Genomic DNA, 24,951 nt, shown 5'->3' with positions numbered 1-24,951 from the left:
AGATGGCCACCAGCTCCCCTGGCTCCTGGGCATGAAATTTAACTTTTAGCAATGAGCTGGAGGCGAGGCTGGCACCGTGTGAGCTGCAGGAGAGGCTCTGGCTGCCCCTGGAGCCACACAGCCCCCCAGCCCCGTCCCCCTGCCTGGCTGCAGGAGCAGAGGGTGAGTTTCGGCAGGGCTGGATGCACTCACATTCTGATAAGGAAGAATAATAACTTGTCAAAGATATGTATGATATGTGTTTTCTTTCCAGACAGAATATATATTGGGATAATTCATCAACTCGCCCAGCACTGGCCAGAAGAGAGAAAGAAAAGAAAAAGAAGCAGAGTAAAAAAGAAGCCAAATGCACAAAAACTCCTTGGCACTGCGTGCTGGCTCCTCTGCTCCAAGCTGCTCCTGGCAGGGGAGCTCCTTCACGGCTTTGCTGGATTTTGGGATGTTCACAGCCACTCTGCTGCTCTGGGAAAGCTGGGAGAGGGCAGAGCCATCCCTGAGCAGACTCCTGCACACCCTTGCTGGGTGGGGGCAGCCGAGGGTGCCAAACTGGCCAGATATCCCCCCATGACAGGGAGGGGATTAGAAATAAAGCTGCTCGCCAATTAATTAGCAATTACTTTGAGACAGAAAGGTGCCGGTAAATAGCAGTCATTGCAAGGTGGGGTAGGAGTTGGCTGTGGCTCCAACACCCCTCGGCTGTCACCCATGGGGTGCTGGTGCAACCAGCCCCATCCCCGAGGTGTCCCCTCCCTTCCCTGTCCCCTCTCTCTGACTCTTTGCCAGTGGAGGGTCCCCAGCTGCACTGCTTAGGGCTGCAAGCCAAGCACCCGCTTCTGAAACAACAAGAAGCAGGGATCAATGTTCTGGGCAATTTTATGACGCAGAAATATGCAGCATAATTCAATTTTCAGCCAGGGAAACAAATGAATCTCTGCTTGCTCCCCTCCCATTTCCCCCCCTCCGCCTCCTTCCCACCCTCATTTGATACCGCTCCATGTGGCAACATCAAACGATCTTTGAATATTTTAGCTCCTGTAAAATATTTATATTCCAAGGCAGGGAAGGAAATTGGTGGCTTCCAAGCCGTGTAAACATGCACCTCCCAGCAGCTGGAGCCCTGGCAGCGCTCACCGGGTGAGGAGGGGGCTGCTGGGATCCCAGGGATCCCAAAAACAGAGCTGGGAGGATGGGGGATGATCCAGCAATGGCAGCTGCCCACAGAAGGGTGGGCAAAGGGGGCTGCCCCCCAGCCGGGCCAGGCCCAGGCTGCCCCCAAACACCTGCAGATTAATTGAGGACTGCCATTAAAATGTCACCGAGAAAATTGTTAAGTTAAGGTAAACCACTTCCACGCATCACAAGCAAAGGCAATCAGGCCCAGGCATGTCCCCCTAGGAAATTATGTGGAGTAATTAATCAAAAAGCTAATGAGAAATGTGTTTTCTTTCCCAGCCTAACACCACATCACATTCTTATTAGCCGAGGTTATTACAATAGTAATCATCCACGCTCCCGGTTCAAATTGCATTTTGTTTTTTTTTCCTTTTTTGCTCCACTGCCACTCATTTGGGAAGCTGCTAACGGGGAAGATAACCCCCGACACACACCCCTGCTCCTGCTCTCTGGCACCGGCTGGGTGACAATGGCCACATGCGACCTGTGACAGCCACTGACACAGTGGTGGCCGTCCCCAAAGTGCCAGGGTGGGGGGCTACCGGCTCCCCCAGCCTCTCCTGCTCTGATGGGCCCTTCCAGCCCCTCCAGGGGATGGGGAGAAAGGCTCCAAACCCTCCAGATTCTCTGGCCGCGCCGGGTGCTCCCTGCTCAGCATCTCTGCCTCTCAACTCAAAGACTGGAGTGAGTTTTTTGGGATCATTTTTCCAATCTTTGCAGCTCAAGACTGCCCACTCAGCAGCCTGCCGAAGGGAAAACGTCTGTGCTTGATGGTCAGCCCTAAATAATGAAGTCCCGGGCAGAACGGAGGGAGAGAAGAACGAGTCCAACACCAGCAGCCCCAGCCCGGCCCTGCGCTCCCGGCTCTCACCTGGAGAAAGGGCCCTGGTGTCCCCGTGTCCTCTGGGATGGAAACTTTCCACGGAAGGTCCTGAGAGTGAGCCGAGAGCCTCCGATCCCCCTGATTTGTGGGGGGGTTCTCCTCATCCAGTGCCCCCTCCCCAGGGCTCAGCGCAGCCCCCAGCCGAGCTCTTCAACAGAAAGGGGACTCTGGGGGTGCACAGCGGGGGGGAGGGGGGGATGACTCCCTTTGCCCACCACCCAAAATTCCACAGCTGCTTTCTTCCCGAGAGGACGAGCAACCCACCCCCCAGGAGGTGGGGGCTGCCCCCGAGATGCCCCTCCCTGCACGGGAACACAGCGCTGTCCCGGGGGCTGTGGGGAAACTGAGGCACGGGACACTTCCCACGCCCCTTGGTGCCTCGCCCTAACAGCCAGATAACACATCTGAAATGTGTTTATTTCCATCCAGGCTGCTTTTTAATTTGATTATTTATCTCCCGTTTAGCCTCTGACAGATCAAAGGCTCAGCAGAGGGGAAGCGGAGCTGGGCCGCGCATGAAAATGAGCCTTGATACATAATTAATTAAGGTAAAACAGTTGCATTAGGAGGTGCCGTCGCGTGGCTCTTTGCCTCAAAAACCGGAGTTGTGTAAAGAGCAGAGGGAATCCAGGGAAACATCCCCCCCCCTCTACCCCGACCCCCTCCACCCAAACTGCAGGCACCGCCTCCGAGCCTTGATTATCAATCTGCTTTTAATTCCATTAAGAGGTGGCCAGGAGAAAGCGTATCAATTTTAGATTAACAAGGTTATTAGCACTTAATTATGTGAGGTGTCTTTGTAATTGAAAAGGAAAAAAGAGGAAGCGCCATAAATATCCCCAGCCCCCGAGCTCCTGGGGGTTGGCGGGTGGCTCCGTATTCACCGGGCTGTGGAGCCATAAATATTAAATATCTTTGGAAAAAAATTACAAGGCAGAGAGAGGATGCCCTCTGGATATTCCGGCACGGAATGTTCTTGCATTTACAAATATTCATTAACTGGGATCTGCAAAGTTATTTCCACCAAGACTTGGTGAATGAGCAAGAGAGAGAGAGAGAGAGAGAGGTTATTGGGGGAAAAAAAAAAAAAAAAGAGTCTAGAGTAAATATTATTAGTAATTTTTATCTCTGCGTGTCCCTAATTATGGAATAATTAGGGAAAGTGCACATCTGCATATACCATCACTAACCTGTCAGTCGCGGGGATTTTCCTTCCTGGCCCCGCTGAGGGATGGAGCTGCCGGGGAAAGTTTTTTTTCCCCCAAAAAAGTGGTGTGTTTTTTCTCCCAAACCGCGGCGGGGCACTCTGGGGATCCGCACGACACCGTCCCTCGGCACTCCCCGCCGAAAGCCCCAAACACTGAATGCAGCCACGGGCTCTACCGAGGGCTTGGAGCTAGAGAAAAACGTAAATTACAAACCCCGGCTCTTTTAATTAAAACAATTCAGCAGAAAAGCGGTTCAGCGGCACGTCCCGGGCCAAACCCCTGTGCTGGGGGCTTTAAAACAAAAATAAATCCAAGTGCCAGGTAGCGGGGAGAGGCCAGGTCCGTCCCCAGGGGCACAGGAGGGGGGGTGTCCCGTGTGCCCCTTCCCGTGTCACCTCCCCGGGCAGGGCTGCGGGGGCAGCCGGTGCCCCTCACCGGGGATCGGGCTGTTAATCTGAGCTAAACACATTACCGACGAGCTCATCAACAACAATCTAATTATTATGTGTGAGGCCGAGCTTAATTGCTTGTCCTTGACATGAGTAATGCACCCCCTAAGCCTATTAGCCAGTGTAAGCCTATTATTGCTATTATCGTGCTCACTGTCAAAAGTATAAAAGTAAAACAGTAGAACGGGGGGGTGGGGGGGGAGTAATGTTGTGCAATTAGTAGCAAAAATACCCGACAAATCAGCTCGTTAATTGTTGGAGGGAGAGCCAGCTCCGCACAGCACTGACAAGTGCCCGCTTTCCTTTAGGGTGGGAGCAGGGGGCTGCTCAGGGGTGATGCCTGCTGGGACTCCGGGAGGGACAGACAGACAGACAGACAGACAGACAGACAGCAGGAGCCCCTGGCAGTCCCGCAGCCACCTCCAAGTTAAAGGAAAGGGGCTCCAAGACAACTTCTCCGCCAAGTCCTGGAGCTGGGCTCGCAGTTGCCCCTCAGGCCAGGTGATACCCAGGGACATCCCCCTGGCCCCCGAGCGCTGCCGGGGTTGTTAATTAGCGGCCGCTAATGAGGAGCGGAGGCTGGGGGAGTGGCTGAGCCTCGCTCCTCCCCGACTTTATCACCGCTCGCAGGATGTTGACAATAATTTTTAATTCGCGCAATTATTAATCATTTTTTTCTATCTGCCTCATTTGCATAATAATTACTCCGCTCGGTGTTTGCCACGACTGTGAATGACAGTGTTTTAAATTAAATTAAGATTTTAATATTCATTTTTTTTATTCGGGTTCAGGCTAATCAAAGCCTTCCTGGGGGCAGGGCCGGGGCTGCTGCCCTTCCCGAGACACTGAGCAAGAGCTCTGCTCCCTCCCCTCTGCTCAAAGCTGAGGCTGTTGTCAAAAGCAGAGCTCAGGACCAGCACGGGGAGGGGGTTGACTCCCGGAGCTGGTGCTTTATCATAGAATCCTAGAACTGGCTGGGTTGGAAGGAACCTCAGAGCTCATCAAGTCCAACCCTTGATCCACTCCCCCCGTGGTTCCCAGCCCATGGCACTCAGTGCCACATCCAGGCTCTTTGGAAATATCTCCAGACACGGAGAATCCACTACTTCCCTGGGCAGCCCATTCCAATGCCTGATCACCCTCTCCATAAAGAAATTCTTTCTCATCTCCAACCTAAACCTCCCCTGGCACAACTTGAGACCCTGCCCTCTTGTCTTGCTGAGAGCTGCCTGGGAAAAGAGCCCAACCCCCCCCTGGCTCCAACCTCCTTTCAGGGAGTTGCAGAGAGTGATGAGGTCTCCCCTGAGCCTCCTCTTCTCCAGCCTCAACACCCCCAGCTCCCTCAGCCTCTCCTCACAGGAATTCTGCTGGATCCCTTCACAGCCTCCTTGTTCTTCTCTGGACCTGCTCCAGCACCTCAATCTCCTTCCTGAGCTGAGGGGCCCAGAACTGGACACAGGACTCAAGCTGTGGCCTCCCCAGGGCTGAGCACAGGGGCAGAATCCCTTCCCTGGACCTGCTGGCCACGCTGTTCCTGAGCCAGCCCAGGATGCCATTGGCCTTCTTGGCCACCTGGGCACACTGCTGGCTCATGGTCACCTTCCTGGCAATCCAGACTCCCAGGTCCCCAGTCTGGCTGCTCCTGCCCTGTACAGGCAACACCCAGGCAGGGTGGGCAGGAGGGTCCAAGCCCTGAGCAGGGCAGCAGCTCTGCAGGGGAAGGGCAGCTCAGCAGTTCCACTCTGTTTTCTGTCCCTGTGCAGCTGCAGAACCACCTGAGAGCAAAAAATGAGGGTATGTCAAGTGCAGCTCCACTCCTGAAGGCTGCAGCTGCCTGAAGTTCTGGGGGAAAAAACCCAAAACAAAAACCCCGTGCTGTTGGTGTCAGAAGGGGGAAGGAGCTGTGCTGAACCCCAGCTCACTCCACAAGACCCCCAATTCTTCTCCCTCTGGGGGAAACTCAGCAGTTTATTCCCCCTCTTCCTCCCTGCCTTGGAGCAAACACCAGCACACGGAGTCAGGTACAAAAAGAGCTTTTATTGACAGGGGTACAGAGGGGCTGGGGAGGTGACACAGTGAGTGACAATCCCGGGATGGAAGCCCCGGGGCTCTCCCTCTCCCGAGGAGCCTTTGCTGTTCTCTTCTCTCCTCCCAGAGCAGCTCCAGTCCCTGTTTGCCCAGAAGAGCAGGATCTCCATGGCAACTGCTGCCTCAGCTCCCCGGGACTCCAGGAACCAGGGAATTTATTTCCACGCGTGGATCCTGGCAGAGCAGGGCTGAGGGGTCCTCCCAGCCCACCCTCCAGGCACAACAAATCCCTTCAGGTACACAGGGTCAGGCCTGGAGACACAGCCCCCCCTGGATGACACCAGAGAGGCCTCGGGGGACAAAGCTGCCACCACACAATGGTGAAGGGAGGGTCCCCGAGCAGGGTGAGGGTACAGCTGCTCCCCAGGAGAGCTGGAACACAACGGAAGGAACAGAGAGAGCTCTAGGGTGAGGGGAGCCCTGCAGCACCCAGCGTTCACACCACGCTTTCACCATGAGGGAAAACCTGAGATTTAGGACACCCAAAGGCTCCTGAACTGCCCTCAAAAGCATTTGGCATAAAACAACGAAGCACAAATCCTACAGTCTGTGAGAAAACAAATTAAAACAGAGCAGAGGGCAGGGCCTGCAGCAGTTGGTGTGGGAGCAGGGGGGAGCTGAGGCTCCCAGGGGCAGTGGCCACCTCTGCTCCAGGTGGCACCAGGGCTCTGCTCGTCCTGCCCTGTCTGCAGGGACAGCCCTGGGCAGCTCCTCTCTGCACCCACCCCCTGGGCACAGGGGCTGCTGAGCACCCAGGAGAGGGCTTGGTCCTGGCCCTGTGAGCTGTGGCAGGGCGTGTGGTTCCTCACCCTCCTACATGTCCTCCACACTCCACTTGTAGGCCATCTCCTGTACTGCCTTCTTGTTGGCCATCCTGGCAAAGCGCTGCTGCTCGAACCCGTTGGACCTGCAGGGGACACCCAGGAGCCCCTGAGCCCAGCAGGAGCTGTGCTGGAGCCAGGAACCTTCCCAGAGCCAGCAGGAGCTCTGGCTGCTTCCCCTCCACCTGCAGCTGACAACTCCTGGTGTCTCTAAGTGAGACCCCCCCACCCCTGCCTGCCCCTCTCCTACCTGTCCACTCCATCCCAGCGATGCCCGGGCCAGATGTTGAACCTGTTGAGGGGGGGGGCTGGTCCCTTGTACCGGGGTTTTTCTAGGAATAAAAAGAACAAAACTGCTGCAAACCAACTGCCCAGGCACCTCCTCACTCCCCAGGGAAGCTGTGGCACTCGGGGGGTCACTTGGCCTCCAAACCTTTCTTTTCTCTGCTCTCTTTGGCTTTCCTTTTCTTGATGAACTCAGCCATGGGGTCTCCTTCTCTCTCCTGTTCCCTCAGCATCTGATCCAGGTCCTGGTCATCGATGTACCTGGCCAGGGGCTTCTGCATCTCCTTCAGGGCATCCTCCAGGTTCTGCTGCTGCTGCTTGCCCTGTGCCAGCCTGGAAATACACACAGCATGACATCACACACACACACACAGACACACACACACAGACACACACAGAGCCTGAAATCACACACACAGACACAGACACACTCTGAAATGACACACAGACACAGCCTGACATCAGACACAGAGACAGAGCCTGAAATCACAGACACACACAGCATGAAATCACACACAGACACAGCCTGAAATCACAGACACACACAGCATGAAATCACACACAGACACAGCCTGAAATCATACACACAGAGCCTGAAATGAGACAGACACACACAGCATGAAATCATCCACACACACACAGACACAGCCTGACATCAGACACACACACACACACCCCCTGAACACTCACCCCTTGCCCCACTTGGCATACTGCTCATCTCTCTGGGAGTTGATCTCCTCTCTCTGCCTCTGCTCCAGCTGCTCCCGGGCCAGGTCCCGCTTCCGACCCGACTTGTCCCGGAACACAGTCTGGGAATGCCTGGATTCCTCTGGAGGGAGCAGAGGCCTCGTGTCAGGGACCCCTCCCCACCCCCAGGCAGCTCCACATCCCTGTCCCCTTTCCCTCAGTCCATCCCCCAGCAGAGCCAGACAGGATCCCAGCTCCTGCCCTCCGAGCTCTCCCCTTGTGACTGGAGCAGAGGGAATTCCTCCTCCCTCCCCGTGGCTTCCCTGGCACTGCTTGGAATCCACCCCTTATAAACCTCTTGTTCCCTGGGATGTCTGACCCATCCCAGGAAGCCTCCATCCTGCCTGGATGCTGCCCCACAGCCCCACCTTCCAAGTGCTTGGTGCTCCTCTCCAGCCTCCGGAGCTCCTCCTGCTCCCTCCTCAGCACCTCAGCTGACACCAGCCCAGCTTTCATCCCAGGAATCACCACATTCTCCTGAAAAACAAACCAAAAAAAAAGCCCCCCCCCCCAAAATCACAGCTCTGCTGCCTGCAGGCTGTCTGGTGAGGCAGGGGTGTGACAGCCCAGGGGAGGAGAGAGGTGACAGCAGGGACACAGAGGTGACAGAGCTGCCAGCCAGGGCAGAGGTCCCCACGCCCACCCCCCCACGGGAGGTTCCTGCCCCACAGGAGGAGGCATCAGCAGGAGGTGACAGGGGACACACTCACCTTCTTGGGAGACCCCCCAGGAAGGAGCTCAGGGGGGCTCCTGGAGCGTTGCTGCTGCTCCCTGGGGGGGGGCAGAGCCCGTCGGGGGGGGGACAAATCCGAGTCTGTGGAGCTGCTGTGGGGAGCAGGCTGCAGGGAGACCCCTGAGACCCCCCGGGGTGGGGAGGGGGAGCTGGAGTCCTGTCTCAGGCCCCTCCGTGGGGGGGACATCTGCCTCGGCCTCCTGGGGGCTGGGGAAGCACCTGTGGGAAGGAAGGGATTTCTGAGGTGAAAAATCAAGGAATCGGACAAAGAATCTCATGGAAGGAGTGAGGGACCCCGGGGCTGCAGCCAGGGGAGCACAGAGAGACTGACAGAGGGACAGACAGAGGGACAGACTGACTGATTGACAGACTGACTGACTGACTGACAGACTGACAGACAGGCTGACAGACACACAGACTGACAAACACACAGACCCACCTTTGGTTCTGCTGGGCCTGGTCCCTCCCCCAGGTGACCCAGTCCTCTTCCTGCGGGGTGGGGACAGCTCTGGGTCAGAACCGGGGCGCTTCCTGCGTGGGGGGAGAGGTCTGGGGTTGGGGGCGCCTGGGGGGTCTCTTGGGGGGCCTGGATGGGGTTGCTCTCCCCGGGACCCCCCTGTCTGCAGCTTGCTGGGGGGTCTGCAGCCCCTCCCCCCACCCCTGGAGGGGGAGGGGTCCGGGGAGTCGTGACGGTGGCGCCGAGGGGGGGAGGGGTCTGAGGGGTCCTCGTGCTTCTTCCTGGGGGGTGACAGATCCGGGGAGTCGTGTCGGGTCTCCTGGGGGGTGACAGATCTGGGGAGTCGTGTCGGGGTCTCCTGGGGGGTGACAGATCTGGGGAGTCGTGTCGGGGTCTCCTGGGGGGGTGACAGATCTGGGGAGTCGTGTCGGGGTCTCCTGGGGGTGAGAGGTCCACAGAACCCCGTTGGTGCTGCCGGGCTGGCGGGGGGTTCTGGGAGCTGCTTCTCTCTCTCCTGGGGGGTGACAGATCCGGGGAGTCGTGTCGGGGTCTCCGGGGGGGTGACAGATGCAGGGAGCTGTGTGGCAGCCCCTCCTCGGGGGAGGTGTCAGGGGAGTCGTGGCGCTGCCTCCTGGGAGGGGAGAAAAAGGTAAAAATTAAACCAGAATTGGGTTTGTTTTGGCAGGGCCAGAGCAGAACCAAGCACCAAGCAGGAGCTGTGAAGCCAGTCAGGCTCCCAAAGGCAGGGGGTGACTCCCTGGGGCTGCCCCGAGGCCCTGCAGCCCCTGGGGGGTGTCAGCTCCTGGCACTGCAGGGCAGGACCAAGAGCAAAGGGAGCAGCACACCTGGATGGAGCAGGACCCGAGGTGTCTGAGCTCTGTGAGTCCTCATTCTGGTCTGGAACAAAACACAGTTGCCATGGTTACAGCTCAGCCCTTCCCAGCTCTGCAAGGGTCGTTTTCTTCCCGTGGTTTGTCCCGTGCAATGTCCCTGCCCAGAGCAGTGAGGGGCTCAGGAGGGGGAAGGGGAGCTCTGCTCTCACCTCCCAGCAGCTTCCACTTGGTGTTTGTCCGGAATTCCTCCATGAGCTTCACTTCATCCGGACGCTCATCGATGAATTCTGCCACCTGGGGATGACCCCGGGAGACACCTCAGCTCCCGAGGGGGGGATCGAGGGGCAGCCCCTTCCCCCACACCCCCACCTCCCACCGACCGAGTTCCCCCCCTCAAACGCTCACCACGGGCATGTCCCCTTCGTCCTCCTCCTCCTCCTTCTCCTGGGCAGCAGCGATGCTGCTCCAGCTGACATCGTCATCCACGATCCGCATCCTGGCAGCGGGGAGAGAGCCCCGACCGTCAGGGGAGGAACCGCCCGAGCGTGCGGGCTGGGCCGGGGAGGGGACAGGGCCGGGGCAAGGGAGATCCCTGCGCTGGTGAGGACGGGAAGCTCCGACCCGGGAGAGCGGGGAGGGATTTCTGCCCGGGAGAAGGAAGGAGGCTTCTGGCCTGGAGGGGACACAGGGCCCGGGGGACAAGACCGGGGGGCTGGGAGAGGGGCCCAGAGCGGCGAACAGCCCGTGCGGGGAGGGGGCGACGTCCCTGGGCCCCGCACTCACCCGTTCCTGCCCGCACCGCCCGGGGGTTTCCTCTTGCGGCGCCGCCGGGGCTGTGCGGGCTCGGGGCCGCTCAGGTACCGCCTCAGGTACTCGGCTTTCGACAGCCCCGCCGCCGCCATGCTGCCCGCCTGGCGCCTGGGAGTGACGTCACAAAGCAGCGACGCGGAGCCAGGCACCAGATGGGCGGAGCTCATTGATGCCCAATGGGCGTGGCCAAACCACTCCGTGGGCGTGGCTTGCGGCGCGGTGGGCGGGGCCATGAGCGGGCGGTTCACACGGTGGCTCCATTGACACTTTTATTAAAGGGGAAAACGCCCCCCAGGCCCCCCCAGACCTCCCCGGGAGGGCTCCCCCCGGCAGAGCAGGGACCCCCCCGCTCCCCTCGTCCCCTGGGGATGGGGGAGGCGGGGCTGTGGGGCTGTGGGGCTGTGGTCAGGGTGTGGCTGGGGGGTGTGGGGGGGCAGGGGGGGTCTGGGCTAGCGGGCGGGGGTCTCGTAGCCCTCGGTTTTCATGTCGTTCAGCCCCAGCTCCTCGTTCTGGTCAAAGCTCCGCTCGTAGCGTTCCACTCGCAGCTCCGGGTCCTCCTCCGGGGCGTAGACGTTCTGGGGGGTGGGGGGGAGCCCCTGTCACACCCCACAGGGAAGGGCGGGGTCCCATCGCCCCCCAACACCCAGACCCCCCCCACATTGCCCCCCCCAACAGCCAGACCCCCCCCCTCACCAGCCCATCAGCCCCTCTCCCTCCCCACAGACCCAGCAGCCATTTCCTTCCCCCGGACACAGCCCTGCAGGGAGCTCTGCTCACCCACAGACAGGAGGGGAAGGGAGAAAATCCACCCCAAGCTCCCCCCAGAGCCCCCCAGCCCCTGCCCCACCCCACCTGGAGGTAGCTGTTCCCTGCAGGGTCATCCATGATGAAGTGAACGTTCCTCCTGCCCTCGATGACCTGCAGAGAACACACCCTCAGGGCACGGGGGCTGCACCCCCCCAGCCCCCTCCTCCTGCAGCTGCACCCCCCAGCCCCCTCCTCCTGCAGCTGCACCCCCCAGCCCCTCACCTCCTGCAGCCTCCCCACAAACTCCTGCAGTTTCTCAGCCTTGCTGGGGGCAGAGCTGTCCCCCAGGGTGAAGGGATTCCTCTCCACCTGCAAGAGCAGAACTGCCACTTCAGCCCACCCCAGGGGGTGAGGAGTGGGGGTCCCAGCCCCCCCCCTGAAGCAGCAGCACAGGACCACTCACCAGCTCCCTGATGTCCTTCAGCAGCCCCTCCAGTGTGGTGAATTTCCCCCCCAGTGCTCCCATCCCCAGCTCGAACTCCAGCTCAGGGATCTCCACGCTGCAGGTCTCTGACTGCAAGGGTGAGACCCCCCCCCTCATCAGCCCCCAGGCACCCCCAGGGGCAGGGACAGACCCCCCGGGTGCCCCCCAGCACCTTCAGGATGTCCCGGGTCATGTCAGAGGGGTCTGTGATCCGCAGGGTGATCCTGGTGCCCTGGGGCTCGATGGCTCCTCCAGACTTCACCTGGGAACAGCCACAAATCAGGGAGCTTTGCCCCAAAACCACCCCAAACCCCCAGGGTTCTGTCTGCACCAGACCCCAGCTCCTCAGGGGTGAATTCTCCCCTTTGTGTGCAGCTCAGAGACCCCCCCAGCACCTCCCCCCAGCCCCCTTCCCACCTCGTTGGTTCTGTGCCCACAGGAGTCGCAGGCAGTGGCCATGATGATCACCTCCTTGAAGTGGGGGATTTCTGAGGCAAAGCAGTCAAGGGAAACTCAACAAGAAGAGGTCCTCAGGTCCCCAGGAGGCAGGCTGAGGCTTTGCCCAGCCCTGCAGGATCAGCACTGCCAGGCTGTGAGGGGCAGCAGAGGATACGCACTAACTTCATGTTGGTGCTGGCTGGGGCGTTGCACTCGGGGCAGTTGGTGTTGAACTGCAGCACCTGGGAGGGGGCAGGGGGGGCAAAAGGAGATGAGAAAAGCTCAGGGAGCCCCCCCTGAGGTCCCTGCAGTCACCCACCTCGTTCCTCAGCTCCTCTGCAGGATCTGCTGCCTTCTCAGCCACCTCCTCACCCTGCCAGGGGGGACACCAGAGCCACTGTCACCTCCTTGGCCCTGATGAGCCCTGCTGGCCCCCCCTGCAGCAGGGAGTGCCCCCCCCTCACCTCCAGCCCCAGCATGGCTGCCTGCTGGGGACTCCTCCTGTAGTGAGTGACCACCAGGGCCTCGTCCTTCCGTGGGGCGTGGGGGTTCTCCACAAAGCTGTTCCCTGAGGGGTCGTCCAAGATCTGCAGGAGGAGGAGGGAAGATGCTCAGGGGTGACCCTGAGCCCCCCCTGGGCAAGAGGGAGCTGAGCTCCTGCCCCTACTCACAAAGGTGAAGGGGGAATGAAGTTCCTTGAGCTGCCTCAGCCTCCTGATGAACTCCTCAATCTTCCTGGCCACCTCCTCATCAGTTTCCTGCAGCAGAGGAGACACTGGAGGGATCCCTGGGCAGAGCTGAGGGCAAGGCTGGGAGCATGGAGTCCTCCTGTGCCAGCAGGGAGAGGAGGAGGAGGAAGGAGGAGGAAGGAGGAGGAAGGAGGAGGAAGGAGGAGGAAGGAGGAGGAAGGAGGAGGAAGGAGGAGGAAGGAGGAGGAAGGAGGAGGAAGGAGGAGGAGGAGGAGGAGGAGGAGGAAGGAGCCCTGTGGCAGCACTCACCCTGCGGAGGGGCTGGTCCTGCTCCAGCCCAGCCAGGGCTCTGTCAATGATCCCCTCAATGGTGGTCAGGACTGGGCAGGACACAGCAGTGACAGCACAGTCAGACACAGCCCAGAGGGGTGAATCCCCCACAGCACAGAGCCTGCAGCCCACGGGTGGGGGGCACACCCCACTCACCTCCCTTCTGGGTGAAGGCAGGGATCTCAAAGTCCAGCTCAGGGATCCGAGCTGTGGCACACTCAGTCTTCACCACCTCCCTGTCCATGTCCTGCAGGGATGGGCAGGGAGCAGCCTGAGGGGCACGCTGGGCTGGCAGCCTCCCCCCTCCCAGCACAGCCTGGACACTCAGTGCTTGCACCCTGACAGCCACCACTGCTCCTCACTCAGGACCCCCCAGCCTGGGGGGACAGGGACAGGGCCAGGGGGGTCCCTGCTCACCTGCCGGGAGGTGACAGCCAGGCTGTAGCACACCCCCTGCTCCTGGATCCTGCCAGCAGACTGGATCTCAGTGTTGGACCAGGAGCAGCTGTTGCAGGCAAAGGAGCTGACGATGATCTCTTTGAAGAAGGGGATCCTGGTGAGCAGGAGCCGTGTCACCCCCTGCAGCAGTGAGGGGACAACATCACCCCCAGTGCCCTGCCCGAGGGCAGCTCCCTGTGCCCAGCACACCCCTGACACCCCCTGAGACCCCTGAGACCTCTGACACCCCCTGAGACCCCCTGAGACCCCTGAGACCTCTGACAGCCCCTGACACCCCTGACACCCCCTCCAGCCTCTGCCCTGCCCTCCACACCCCACTGTCCCCCGCCCCATGGCCCCCGCCAGCTCCCTGTACCCAGACCGACCCAGAGAGCTGCTGAGGCTCTGGGCAGATCCCCCCCATCCCCCGCTGACCCCCGGTTCCCGTGCCCTGACCCCGCAGCTCCCATCCCGCCCCCCCGCAGCTCCTCTCCCCCAGCAGCCCGGTCCCAGCCCGGTCCCAGCCCGGTCCCAGCCCCCGCAGCCCCCGCAGCCCCGCTCACGTTGCGGTAACAGTTCATGCACAGGGACTCGATCTCCGCGGGCCGCTGCTCCCCGTCCTCGGCGCTCAGGGGACGGAACAGCGCAGTCCCCCCGCTCCCGGCCGCCGCCTCCAGCGCTCCCAGCGCCGACATCTTCCCGGAAGGACCCGGCGGCGACCGGAAGTGACGCGAGAGGGTGCGACAGGACACGTGACGAAAGGGAGCGAAGGAGGCGACACCCCGCCCCAGCGCTGCGGCGCCTTTGATTGACGTCAGCACTGCGCCCCCTGCCGGGCTACCCGGGTCCCCCCGGCCCTGCCCTCCCCAGGTGTCCCCAGGTGTCCCCTGATGTCCCCAGGTGTCCCCAGGTGTCCCCTGATGTCCCCAGGTGTCCCCAGGTGTCCCCAGGTGTCCCCAGGTGTCCCCAGGTGTCCCCAGGTGTCCCCTGATGTCCCCTGATGTCCCCAGGTGTCTCAGGTGTCCCCAGGTGTCCCCCTGCCACCCGCACTGTTCACTGATGTCCTCCTGACTCTGCCACCGCGGTGTCCCCCATGTGGCCAGGCTGCGGGCCAGGTCCCTACAGAGCTCCTGGAGGCGGGGTGGCCACTTGGGTGTGTCACTGGGCGTGTCCCCAGGTGTGTTCCCAGGTGTATCTCCGACTGTGTCTCCAGGTGTATCTCTGGCTGTGTCCCCAGGTGTGTCCCTGGGTGTGTCCTTGGGTGTATCTCCGACTGTGTCTCCAGGTGTATTCCCGGGTGTGTCCCCGGGTGTCTCCCCGGGTGTATCTCCAGGTGTATCTCCGACTGTGTCTCCAGGTGTATTCCCGGGTGTGTCCCCGGGTGTATCTCCAGGTGTATCTCTGGCTGTGTCCCCAGGTGTGTCCTTGGGTGTGTCCCCGGCTGTGTCCCCATGAGCAGTGTCTGACCCCGGGACATCTCCTCGGCACCGCCCGGACGCTCTGCCGGGCTCAGCTGGGCCTGGAGCTGCTCCAGGTTCTTCTGGATCTTCCCGTGCAGGTCCCGGGCGTTCCGGGTCAGCCTGTCCCACAGCTCCTGGCTGAGCCGCCCCGGGGTGCGGGGGCTGTGCGGGAGGAGGTGGCAGTGCCACGGGATCTCTGTCACCATGCTCCGGGCGTGGGGCTGGGGGTGTCCCCCAGCTGCTCGGGGTGGGAGGTGACCTGGTCCTGGCGGGACAGGAACCTCTGGACCTCGTCAGCACCCCCAAGGAGCTCGGCTGTCACCAGGTGCCACCGCGGGGACACCCGATCAGCAGCTCCCGGGTGAAGGGACGCAGGCGGTGCCGGAGATCCCGCAGGAGCCTCCTGAGGAACCTCCTGAGGGGGGACAGCTTCACCCGCAGGTTCTCCAGCTCCCCCCTCAGCTGTCCGTGTCCTGGGGGTCCCTCTCCAGGGGTGTCCCCTTCTCCAGGAGGTTCCCCACGCAGCCCACCCCATCCTGGACGCTTCCCTTCGGTTTCCTGCGGGTCGGAGCAGACCCTCACCCCAGTGTCCCCCCAGCACGACCCCAGTAAAGCTGTTGGCACCTGAGATAATTTTTGTCCCCGGGAAGGAGGAGAGGGGTCCCGAGGGGCTCTGGCGGGGAGGGGGGGGGAGCTCGCCCCCTACTCACCCCACGCTTCTGCCCAGCTTGGGACCGTCCTTGTCTCCGGTCAGCTGGATGAGTTCGGCCCAGAAGCCGCTCCGCCCCGGTCCGGCCGGTGCCACTGCGGGAGAGCAGGGGAGGGGGCTCTGGTGCTGCCCACCCAGCCCCGGCCCAGCTCCCCCGCTCGGAACCCACCCGGGAAGGTGGCCAGGAGGGCGAGGAGAAGCGCAGCCCGGAGAGCCATGGTGCGCCCGGTTCCGAGGGGTTCTCGGGGATCCCGGGGAGCACACGGGACGGGCCCAGCTCCTCCGGACCGGCTCCGCTGCCTGCCGGGTCCCTCCCGCTGCCTTTATAGCCGGGGGCCTGCCGGCGGTAAGGCGCGTCCGCAGGGGTCGGCTCTTTGGACCGGACTCGGTGTAAACACAACGTGGAGGTTCCCCCCGGAGAGGGGACGCGGGGATCGCTCCCCGGCTGCCCCTTCGCCCCGGTCCTACCCCCACCTCCTCCCCGAGCATCTCCCAGCCCGAACCCCCCGCCCGCACCCACCCCGCGGTGCGGAGGAGCCCCGGGGCCGGGGCTGACCCTGCCCTCGCCGCTGCCCTTCGCCCCCGGGGAGCTGCCGGGGGGGACAGGGACAGGAATGGGGCTGCAGAGCTGGCAGCTCCTCCGGCGGGGACTCGCAGCCCAAACCGGGGGGAAAGGGAGCCCGGAGCCCCGGGATGGGGCCAGGGAGGGTGTGGGAGGGTGAGCCCGGCTCCGGCCGTACCGGGGGAGGGCGACACAGGCGCAGCGGCCGCGTCTGCAGCCCCCGGTCCCAACCCGCTCCCAGCACAGCTCCGCTACCCCCGGGACACCGACACCCCCCCTCTCCCTGTCCTCCCTTTGCCTCTTGCCCTTCCCTGGGCTGAGCCGCCCACGGACGAGACCCCGAGACCCCCACCCGCCGGCCCCCCGCCTCCCTTCCCCTCCCTAGGGCCCGGGCTCGGGGGTTTTTCCCCCCTGGGAGCAGCAGGACCAGGACCAGGTTTCCCACCCCGTGGCTGTGGGAGAAGGGGGTGAAGGAGGGACACGGACCAGCGAGTGCATGGGGAGGGGACAGTTTATTTCTGCCAGGGGACACTGCTGGGGCGAGGGGACCCACGGAGACCCCCGCGGCGTGGGAGGGGTGCTCAGTGTTGGGCAGGCTCGGTGGAGCCGAGGAAGGCGGCCACCTTGTCCCGCACCTCCTTCTCCAGCAGCTCCATGTGATCCTCCAGGCCCGCAGCGCCCGTGTCCAGCTTTCCCTGCAGCTCCTGCAGCCTCTGCACCAGCTGCTGCCCCAAGGCCTCTCCGATGGGGGCTGCCCGCTGCCGGAACGCCTCCAGGGTCTGCTCCACACGCTGGTCCAGCTGCTGGGCCAGGGGGGCCAAGCGCTGCCGCAGGTCCTCGCCGTGGCCGTCGGCCACTTGCCGCAGCTCCTGGACCAGCGGGCTGAGCTGGGCTCGCAGCTCCTCCGAGCTGGTAGCCAGGTGTGCTCGCAGCTCCTCGGTCGCCCGCTGCATCTGTGCTGTCAGGCTCTCCAGCTGCCGGTTCAGTTTGTCCTGCACGTCCTGGGCGTAGGGGCTGAGCCCCTTCTGCAGCTCCGCCACGCTCTGCTCCACCTGGGCCTTCAGCTGGTCGGCCACGGGGCTCAGCCGCTCCTTCAGGCTCTCCACCCCGCCGTCGATCTGCTGCTGCAGCTGGTCGGCGTAGGGGCTGAGGGAGGCTTGGACGCTCTCGGCGTTGTCCTGCAGCCTCTCCCGCAGCCGGGCCGCCTGCTGCTCCAGCGCCTGACGCAGCTCCCCGGCCCCCTGGTCCACCTGGGAGCGCAGCTCCTCGGCGAAGGGGCTCATCTTGGCCTGCAGCTGGTGGATGTTGGTGCTGATCTGCTGGTGGACCTCGTCGGCGTAGGGCGCCAGCTTGGCCTGAAGCTCCGAGAGCTCCTGCCGGATCTGCTCCTTCAGCCGCTGCGAGTCCTGCGCCAGCCGCGCCTGCAGCTCCTTGGCGAAGGGCACCAGCTGCCCCTGCAGGTACTCAGCGTAGGAGTTGACGGTCTGCAGGTTGCTCTTCAGCAGGGTGCTGTGGACACGGGGCACCTCAGCTCTCTGGTGTGCCCAGAGCCCCCTCCACACCCCCCGGCCATCCCCCCCTGCCCCAGCCCCTCTGCTCCGCTCACCTGAGCTGCTTGGTGATCTCGGATTGCTGCAGGGTGTCCACTGACTCCTTGGCATTGCTGCCCAGGTCAGTGAAGTACTTCACCAGCACGCTGGCCACCTCGTCTGGCTTGACATCAGCCTGTGCACCTGTGATCAGACACGGGGGTCAGCACCAGCACAACCCAAGACCCCCCCTCCCGGCAGCGGGGACCCGTGCTCCACCTCACCTGAGAGTGCCAGGAGCACCAGGACAAGGGAGGCCACCTTCAAACCCATCCTGAGGGCTGGAAGTGCCTGCGGGACACAGAGAGGTGGTGAGGGGAGCCCTGGATGCCAGCAGCTTCCAGCTCTCCTGCCCCACCACGCAGCCCTTACCTGCTGTGCTGCCTCTGGGTGCCTCTGGTGCCGGGACTGCCTGCCTGCTATTTATGGAGCTCGGGAGCCCTTGGCGGGTTCCACACATTCCTGTGACACCAGCTTGGACTTTAGCAAGGTTGCAACGTGGAAGTGCCTGAAGCATACCCAGCCCTGACATCACCCCCAGCCCTGACACCACCCCCAGCACTGACATCATCCCCAGCCCTGGCATTACCCATGTGGGGGGCCCAGGGCTCACAGAGGATGGGGTACACACTAGCTGTGCCCACACAGTGCTGGTGCCACTGGATCTGAGACCCCAGTGAGTACCTGGCCGTGGGAGTTGGGGTCTCAGTACATGCCCCAGGGTCACACTCCACCCTGGGATGTGTCACCCCGGGCTGAAGGGCAAGGCTGGCAGGGAGAGGGATTGGCCAATCTTATGCTTTGCCCTGCGTAAGGCCAGCCCCGTGGCACCGTGCCCGGGGTCGGTGCCCCCTGGATGTCACCCCTGTCCTGTGTGCCCCGAGGTCAGCCCCAGGCCTGTCCCCACGGCGTCCACCACCGTGGTGTGCCCTTGCAGTGGGCACCGCGCTGGCTGCACGCCCGCCAGCAAACACACAGGGACATGCAGGGACACACAGGGACACAGGACAGAGCCCTCGGGAGCCCCGGTCCCCAAAGATTTCCCAACTCCTGGCCCGAGGCAGTCCCCTCTCAGCGAGGCTGGCAGTGGGGACAATGCCGGCAGCCGCCCCCTCCCCGCCCGCCCCACCGACCCTGACCTTTGCACGATCCCCCCCGGGCGGCTGGGGAAGGGTATAAAGGGGGAACTGGGGCCGCCCCCGAGGAGCAGAGCCCGGCACAGGTGAGTGGGGAAGCCCCTGGAGGGGGTCGTGATGGGAAGGGGTCGGGGACGGGGCTGGGACCCCCGTGTCACCTCCTCTGCTGTCTCCCCAGCCATGAAGTTGTCGCTCCTGTTCGCACTCACCTGCACCGCTGTCCTGGCAGTGGGAGCAAGTAAGGGGGGGTGAGGGCTGTGGGTCCTGGGGGCACCCAGGAGGGGTGCGCAGCCTCCCGGCTCCATCTCCCCGCTCCCACCGGGGCTTGTGCTCGCAGGGGCCGAGGGGCCCAAGGAGCCGGAGGCGCTGAAGTCGGTGCAGGAATACACCCAGAAAGCCACCGCCATGGCCAAGGAAACCTTCACCGCCCTGCGGGACTCGGAGGCGGTTCAGCAGGCCAGGTGCCCCCCACCTCCCCCCCACCAGCCCGGCCCCCCGGCCCGCCCCCCGCGCTGAGCCCCCTCCTCTTGCAGGCGCTGGCTGTCGGAGACGTCGGCGCTGGCCAAGGAGAAGCTGGCCCGGCTGAAGGAGCAAATTGTCGAGTTCTGGAAGAAGACACCGGCCTCATAGCCCCGTCGGGGGGTGGCCGGGTAGGGGCCGGCCTGGGGTCTCCCCAGCCCCCCCTCCATCATCATGGTTGTTGCAATAAAGCGGCGCTGAAGCAGACGTGGTGGTGGCCTCACTGGAGGGGTGGGGGTCTGTGACGAGGGGGCTGCACAGTGGGGAGGGGCTGTACCGGGCTGCTAGGACCCCCTAGCAATGGGGTGAGGGTGTGGGCAGTGGGGTGCTGCTCTTGGGGGGGATCCCCTGCTGTGGAACCAGCCCCCACCGTGGTCCAGCAGAGCTCTGTGCCGGCAGAGCCATCCACAGAGCTGTCAGTGAGGACAACCCAGAGGACCCTCCTTGCCAGCTCCCTGTCCCCTGTCCCCCTCCCGTCGAGACCCCCAGGAGTGCCCCTCGGCCCTGGCTGCTGCCCCCCGCCAGCATCCACTGCAAAGACTGAGCGAGCTCCAATAACTTAAGTCACGTTTATTTGACAAAATGAGGGCAAAGCTGAGAGCAACGCCGGTTCGGGGAGGGGGGTGGCAGGAGGGGGAGACGGGGGGTCCCCAGGGAGGACTGGCCTGGCCCGGGGCTCCTGCAGCCCGTCCCCAGAGCTCCCCCGGGGGGAAGCCCCCCAGGCAGGGTGGGGAGCGGGTCTGGGGTCAGTTCCTGCTTCAGGCCACGTTCTTCTGGAGGTCGTCCAGGAGGGTGATGAAGCGGTTCTTGAGGGTCTCGGTGTAGGGGGTGAGGCGCTCCTTGAAGTCCTGCAGCAGGGGCGTCACCTTCTCGCGCAGGTTGCTGAGCTGCTCCACCAGCTTGGCCTGGTACTCGGTGGCCTGGGGGATGCCCTTCTCCCGGATTTCCTCCAGCTTTTGGCTCAGCTTCTGGCGCAGCTCGTCGCTGTAGGGTGCCAGGTTCTTGCGCAGCTCCTCCACGTGCCCGCGCAGGCGGTCCCGAGCCTCCTCAGCCACCGGGGTCAGTTTCTCCTGCAGTAGCTCTATCTTCTGCTTGGTCAGCTCCTTCAGGTCCTGGGCCACAGGTGCCAGGCGCTGGCGGTACTGCTCCAGATCCTCCGTCCACTTGGCTGAGAACCGGTCCAGGAAGGGCTGGATCTTCACCTTCACCTCCTCCAGGTCCTTGGTCAGCTCCTGGCGCAGGGACTCCGTGTCCTTCAGCCACATCTCCCGCACCTCCTTGTAGTAGGGGGCCATGTCCTCCCGCAGCTTGGTGGCGGCTGCGCTCAGCGTGTCCAGGTTGTCGCTCAACTTCAGGCTGCGGAGAGGGGCAGGGGGGTCACACAGGGCACCCCGGGAACCCCCTCCCCCCCGCCAGCCCCTGCCACGCTCTCCACACCACTTACTCCAGCTGTTTGCCCACGGCAGAGGAGTCGAACTGGGAGACGACATCCTTGCCGCTGGCCTTCAGGGTCTCCAGGTACACTTCCACCATGTCCTTGAGGCGATCCAGGGGTGCCTGGGGCTCATCCTGCTGCCAGAAGGAGCGGGCCTGGATGCCTGCGGGGAGAGCGCGGGGTGCTCAGGACGGGCTGCCCGGCAGGAGGGCTCGATCCCTGCCTAGCTCGGGAGTGGAGCTGGGAGCTGCCCGTCTGCAGCCCGGATCTTTGGAAGCTGCGGTGCTTCCCGCAGCGCTCTGCCGCCCTCTGCCCCAGCCCCCCCGGGACCTACCGGTCAGGCAGAGAAGGGCGAGGGCCACCACCACGGCTCTCATCTTGGCGCTGAACCTGGGGGCAGAGCGAAAGAGTTGGGCGCAGGGCGAGGTGGTCGCTCGGTCCCCCCAGCCCGATGTGAGATGGGGTCCCCGTCCCGCTGCACCGCGGCACTTGGAGGGACGGGGGTCCCCGGGAGCCGCCCAGGGCTGGGGGTCTCCGGCAGCCGCCGGGGTCTTACCGGCTGTGTCCCGCCGCCGTGCTGCCGGTTGTCCCGTCTGCTCCGGTCGCTTCCCGGCGCCGCTATTTATGGAGGAGGAGGCGGCCGGCGATAAGCCAACGCCGCGGCCCCGCAGCCGCTCCCGGCCCGGCCATGTGGCCCCGGGTTCAAGGATCGTGGCGGGGCCAGCACCGCGGAGCGCCGGCTTGGCAAGGGCCGCCCGGCCCCGGGGGCTGCCCCAGGGCGATGGGGCCGGCCAAGGAGCCTGTTTACGCTCCCGGTGACCCAGATTCCTGCTGGCTGCTGAGGGGGCCCCTCGGCAGCCCCCGGGGGTTGGCCGCCGGCCCGGGGACAAGGTTTATACCCGCGGGGATCTGGCCTGCTGTACCCAGACCCCTCGTCCCCCTGCTCGCCACCGCGCTGGGGCTCTGACACCCTCCCCGGGATGGTAGGACCCGAGCTGCTCCATCAGCCCCTCTCCCCGGGATGTCCCGGGAGCTGTGTCCCCTTGTGAGCTCACACCAGCCCTCCCCGGGGATCTGGGCACACAAGCAAAGGCACTCAGACCCCGGCCTGGATACAGCACCCCGGCAGAGCCACCCCAAACCTCCCCACAGCCCCAGCCCAATGCCACCAGCCTGGGGACACAGGGCTGAGCCCAGGGGAAGACTCTAGGTGTGAGGGGACAAGGGAGAAAGGGGACACAGCCCCCCGACTGTGCTGCCGGGGAGCGTCCTGGCAGCTGGGAGGCAGCTGCTCCATCCCCTGGGAATGCTGGAGGATCAGCTCCCTTCCCTAATCCCGTGTGTCCCTCCCTAGAGCTCCTGGACAGCCCGGCTGTGGAAGGACGTGCCCAACAAGCTGGGCTTGAGCTGCAAGGCAGCATTTCCCTGCCCACAGCAGGACAGGGAAGGGCACAGCTGGTTCAACACTTCATCCTCCCGAAGGGATGGAGAGGGAGGTAGGGAGGAGCTGGGGGAAGGTGCACAAGGCCTGGTTGTGTCTCAGGTGGGGGGCAGCACTGGAGAAGGGCTCTGGCATCCCGAGGTTGTGGCCCTGGGCAGAGCTGGGGAGCAGCAGTGGAGGAGGTGAGAGCTCTGGGGACCGATGGGAGGACACTGGGTGGCTGGGGAGGGAGTGTGGCTGCACCTTGAGCTTTCACCCCCGGAGCTGTCCCCGCCTCCACAGCAGGCGTTGAGCAACAAGGCAAACAGGAGACCAGAGAAGATCATCATCATGGTTTTATTTGTCATGATCCCACTGTCCAACTAATTGACTAGTTGCAAGTGACCCACAAAAAAAATGGACTGAGGGTTACTGAAACTTTTTTTTTTTTTTTTTTTTAGTCCAACATAAATGAGGAAGAAAAAAAAATACTTCTGACATTTCCAAAAAACAGAAATAATAGCAAAGTATATTAATATACATTCAACATATACTGCGCGTATTGATTACTACAATACAAAGCAATGATAAAAAAAGTGTGATACTGCAAAATGGCACGGGTCAGCGAGTCCCTGCTGCTTCAGATGCTTGCTGGAGGGTGGCCATTGGCTCTCCCAGAAATACAGTGTCATGTAAACAAAAGGAACACAAACCAAAGGTACAGAGCAAAAGGCTTCCCCCACGTCCCGCTCCGGCCTGGCCCCCCCAGCACCGGGTGTCAGACCATGGGGGGCTGGGGGTGCCCCAGCCAGGCTGCTGGGCAGCTGCAGAGTTTGTCTCCTCTCTGTTCCTGGGGGGCAGTGCTGCCTGCCCAGGGCTGGGGAGAAGGGGGAGGTGGGGTGTGGGTAAGGATAGCAAAGTCCACCTCTGGCCGTGCTGGTTTCACACTTCCTTCTGTGCAAATTCAGGAGGGCTGGGTCGGGTTGGGTTTTTTTTTCTCCTTTTTTTTAAAAAAAAAAAAAAAAAAAAAAAATCCAGAAAAGTGTCAGTAAGAAGAATGTGAGCTGTAGGCTTGTAAAGTCCCAAAGGCAATGATGACACCAAGTGCTCCCGAGCCCCAGCTAGGGGAGGCTTCGTGCTCTATCCGCCGAGGAAAGGATGGAAAGGAGGACAAGGAGGAGATCTACACACGCCTGAACTGTATAAAGGAGAACACCACTGTTGCCACTGGCACGAGAGAGAAAACCAGTCACAAGTACAATGTCATCAGAAGAAATAAAATACTTTGAACAAAAGGTGCAAGTCACAATTCATATAGAACAGAATCTAGTTAAAAATTTCTTCTCAAACAGAAATTCCTTTCGCCTTTATTAATAACAATTAATAATAAAACAACATTTACCAAAAAAACAATTCCTACATGATCAGGAGGAGGAGAAGCCAGAAAACAAAGGGAAAAAAAAAAAATCTGTTTTCCCTACATTAAGCCAGGAAAAAGAAAATTAAAACCAAAAACAAACAAAACCCAAGTTGTTTGCAGATCAAAACAGAAGAGGTTGGTGGGGGCTGTGGGGAAGAGGGGATCCTTTCAGCACACCGAACAGGACAGAGAGAAGGAACAGAGCAGACAAAGGGTGAGACAAGAAGCGTATTGCACCAGGGGTGGCTGCTCCCCGCCGGAGACCTGGGGTGGGGGTGGGATCTCTGGCACCCTCCTCACCCCAACAGTGCTGCCAGGACAAGGGCGAGGGAGCTGCAGGACAGCATGGCCTGGGGATCCCATGGGACCCCCCTCCCTGCACGCTGCAGGCATCAGTCCCCTCCATGGGCTGTGCCCAGGGCTGGGGCAGCCCCAGGACCCACTCAGCCCGGGTCAGGACAACCCCCCCAGCTGTGAATCCTCTGGCTGCTGCCGCCGGGTAGGACTCAGGGATGTCTGGTGGATTTCGGTGACAGCTGGAGTTACAGGCAAAACATGGCAAAAATTAAAGAAACCAAAGGAACAACACGTGGATGAAGTGATTATGAGGAAAGGGGCCATGGTATTCCAGTTAGTCAGAAATACTACGGCAATTTTGGCGCGATGCTGCTAGATACTGTTGGTTTAAAATGGACCTTTTCATTTCAAAGCTGTACATAAAACCTGTGAGAGAGAGAGAGAAAAAAAAGCAGAGATATTAGGAGACAGCAGAGAACAGCAGCTCTGCTTCCACAGCCCTCCACCTCCTTCCCATCCCAGCCCCACCAGCTGCACCTCTGGAGCAAGACCCCAGAGCTGCGAGGGGAAGGGGAGGACACTCAGTCAGTACTCACTCCCTCCTGGTTACACCCCTGCCTGCTCCATCCCAAAGGGCACCTCCGGGTGCTTGTAGCTCAGCAGGATGTCTGTGATACACGTCGATGGGTAACAGGAGGTGTTTAGATGCTGGTTGCCATCGCCAAGGTTGGGATGCTCTTGACCTTCCAAACTCTCCCCGCATTCTGCAAGGTTGAGAACAACATCAAAGC

The 24,951-nt window shown here is 62.0% G+C and overlaps 7 protein-coding genes across 9 annotated transcripts in view; 1 reads left to right on the top strand and 6 right to left on the bottom strand.

The window, feature by feature from the left end:
- Window positions 1–5,739: 5,739 nt before the first annotated feature.
- BUD13 (BUD13 homolog) lies at window positions 5,740–10,731 on the bottom strand. Its single transcript, XM_030464717.1, is given in 12 exon segments — window positions 5,740–6,708; window positions 6,873–6,954; window positions 7,056–7,240; window positions 7,598–7,736; window positions 8,023–8,131; window positions 8,365–8,606; window positions 8,827–9,162; window positions 9,165–9,475; window positions 9,690–9,741; window positions 9,887–9,971; window positions 10,083–10,173; window positions 10,461–10,731. Coding segments are annotated over 12 exon segments (1,986 nt in total). The 5' UTR covers window positions 10,721–10,731; the 3' UTR covers window positions 5,740–6,614.
- A 14-nt stretch (window positions 10,732–10,745) lies between these two features.
- On the bottom strand, window positions 10,746–14,336 carry ZPR1 (ZPR1 zinc finger). 3 transcript variants are annotated; one of them, XM_030464719.1, is made up of 14 exons: window positions 14,177–14,335; window positions 13,593–13,754; window positions 13,332–13,422; window positions 13,155–13,225; window positions 12,828–12,914; window positions 12,621–12,743; window positions 12,476–12,529; window positions 12,332–12,398; window positions 12,136–12,206; window positions 11,891–11,980; window positions 11,698–11,808; window positions 11,517–11,603; window positions 11,340–11,405; window positions 10,746–11,062 (listed from the first exon to the last, which is right to left on the bottom strand). In XM_030464719.1, exons 1-14 carry the CDS (start codon window positions 14,306–14,308, stop codon window positions 10,937–10,939), a joined length of 1,338 nt encoding a protein of 445 aa, XP_030320579.1. In that variant the 5' UTR covers window positions 14,309–14,335; the 3' UTR covers window positions 10,746–10,936. The 3 variants fall into 3 exon arrangements, with proteins under 3 accessions (XP_030320579.1, XP_030320581.1, XP_030320580.1); XM_030464721.1 differs by having other exon boundaries at window positions 10,864–11,062; window positions 13,593–13,728; window positions 14,177–14,259; XM_030464720.1 differs by lacking the exon at window positions 11,517–11,603 and having other exon boundaries at window positions 10,864–11,062; window positions 14,177–14,336.
- Window positions 14,337–14,538: 202 nt separating this feature from the next.
- APOA5 (apolipoprotein A5) lies at window positions 14,539–16,147 on the bottom strand. The gene is given in 6 exon segments (XM_030464725.1): window positions 14,539–15,299; window positions 15,302–15,409; window positions 15,412–15,556; window positions 15,559–15,631; window positions 15,784–15,877; window positions 15,952–16,147. Coding segments are annotated over 6 exon segments (1,140 nt in total). The 5' UTR covers window positions 16,001–16,147; the 3' UTR covers window positions 14,539–14,628.
- A 690-nt stretch (window positions 16,148–16,837) lies between these two features.
- Window positions 16,838–18,395, bottom strand: APOA4 (apolipoprotein A4). Its single transcript, XM_030464722.1, has 4 exons — window positions 18,306–18,395; window positions 18,158–18,224; window positions 17,951–18,077; window positions 16,838–17,853 (listed from the first exon to the last, which is right to left on the bottom strand). The coding sequence occupies exons 2-4, from the start codon at window positions 18,204–18,206 to the stop codon at window positions 16,926–16,928; spliced, it is 1,104 nt and encodes a 367-aa protein (XP_030320582.1). The 5' UTR covers window positions 18,207–18,224; window positions 18,306–18,395; the 3' UTR covers window positions 16,838–16,925.
- A 709-nt stretch (window positions 18,396–19,104) lies between these two features.
- On the top strand, window positions 19,105–19,795 carry APOC3 (apolipoprotein C3). The gene is made up of 4 exons (XM_030464724.1): window positions 19,105–19,155; window positions 19,248–19,307; window positions 19,407–19,530; window positions 19,603–19,795. The coding sequence occupies exons 2-4, from the start codon at window positions 19,250–19,252 to the stop codon at window positions 19,697–19,699; spliced, it is 279 nt and encodes a 92-aa protein (XP_030320584.1). The 5' UTR covers window positions 19,105–19,155; window positions 19,248–19,249; the 3' UTR covers window positions 19,700–19,795.
- A 357-nt stretch (window positions 19,796–20,152) lies between these two features.
- APOA1 (apolipoprotein A1) lies at window positions 20,153–21,631 on the bottom strand. The gene is made up of 4 exons (XM_030464723.1): window positions 21,580–21,631; window positions 21,358–21,413; window positions 21,033–21,186; window positions 20,153–20,944 (listed from the first exon to the last, which is right to left on the bottom strand). The coding sequence occupies exons 2-4, from the start codon at window positions 21,398–21,400 to the stop codon at window positions 20,347–20,349; spliced, it is 795 nt and encodes a 264-aa protein (XP_030320583.1). The 5' UTR covers window positions 21,401–21,413; window positions 21,580–21,631; the 3' UTR covers window positions 20,153–20,346.
- A 1,829-nt stretch (window positions 21,632–23,460) lies between these two features.
- Window positions 23,461–24,951, bottom strand: part of SIK3 (SIK family kinase 3) — a 65,292-nt gene continuing 63,801 nt past the window's right edge. The window contains 2 exon segments of the mRNA XM_030464848.1: window positions 23,461–24,586; window positions 24,757–24,924. Of these exon segments, the coding sequence (XP_030320708.1) occupies window positions 24,767–24,924 (158 nt within the window). The 3' untranslated portion in view covers window positions 23,461–24,586; window positions 24,757–24,766.

The sequence above is a fragment of the Calypte anna genome, chromosome 24 (genome assembly GCF_003957555.1).
Source record: "Calypte anna isolate BGI_N300 chromosome 24, bCalAnn1_v1.p, whole genome shotgun sequence".
NCBI lineage: Eukaryota > Metazoa > Chordata > Aves > Apodiformes > Trochilidae > Calypte > Calypte anna.
This window is presented reverse-complemented; position numbering and strand designations above follow the sequence as displayed.

Coding starts and splice junctions, on each gene's coding strand:
- ZPR1 (XM_030464719.1), bottom strand. CDS start 14,308: ATGTCGGCGCTGGGAGCGCTGGAGGCGGCGGCCGGGAGCGGGGGGACT. Junction 13,226..13,331: donor TGCCTTCACCCAGAAGGGAG/GTGAGTGGGGTG, acceptor TGTCCTGCCCAG/TCCTGACCACCATTGAGGGG. Junction 11,809..11,890: donor TGACCCGGGACATCCTGAAG/GTGCTGGGGGGC, acceptor TCACCCTTGCAG/TCAGAGACCTGCAGCGTGGA.
- APOC3 (XM_030464724.1), top strand. CDS start 19,250: ATGAAGTTGTCGCTCCTGTTCGCACTCACCTGCACCGCTGTCCTGGCA. Junction 19,308..19,406: donor TGTCCTGGCAGTGGGAGCAA/GTAAGGGGGGGT, acceptor TTGTGCTCGCAG/GGGCCGAGGGGCCCAAGGAG. Junction 19,531..19,602: donor GAGGCGGTTCAGCAGGCCAG/GTGCCCCCCACC, acceptor CTCCTCTTGCAG/GCGCTGGCTGTCGGAGACGT.
- APOA1 (XM_030464723.1), bottom strand. CDS start 21,400: ATGAGAGCCGTGGTGGTGGCCCTCGCCCTTCTCTGCCTGACCG. Junction 21,187..21,357: donor CGCCCTTCTCTGCCTGACCG/GTAGGTCCCGGG, acceptor CTCTCCCCGCAG/GCATCCAGGCCCGCTCCTTC. Junction 20,945..21,032: donor GCCGTGGGCAAACAGCTGGA/GTAAGTGGTGTG, acceptor CCCTCTCCGCAG/CCTGAAGTTGAGCGACAACC.
- APOA4 (XM_030464722.1), bottom strand. CDS start 18,206: ATGGGTTTGAAGGTGGCCTCCCTTGTCCTGGTGCTCCTGGCACTCTCA. Junction 18,078..18,157: donor GGTGCTCCTGGCACTCTCAG/GTGAGGTGGAGC, acceptor GTCTGATCACAG/GTGCACAGGCTGATGTCAAG. Junction 17,854..17,950: donor GAGATCACCAAGCAGCTCAG/GTGAGCGGAGCA, acceptor CCGTGTCCACAG/CACCCTGCTGAAGAGCAACC.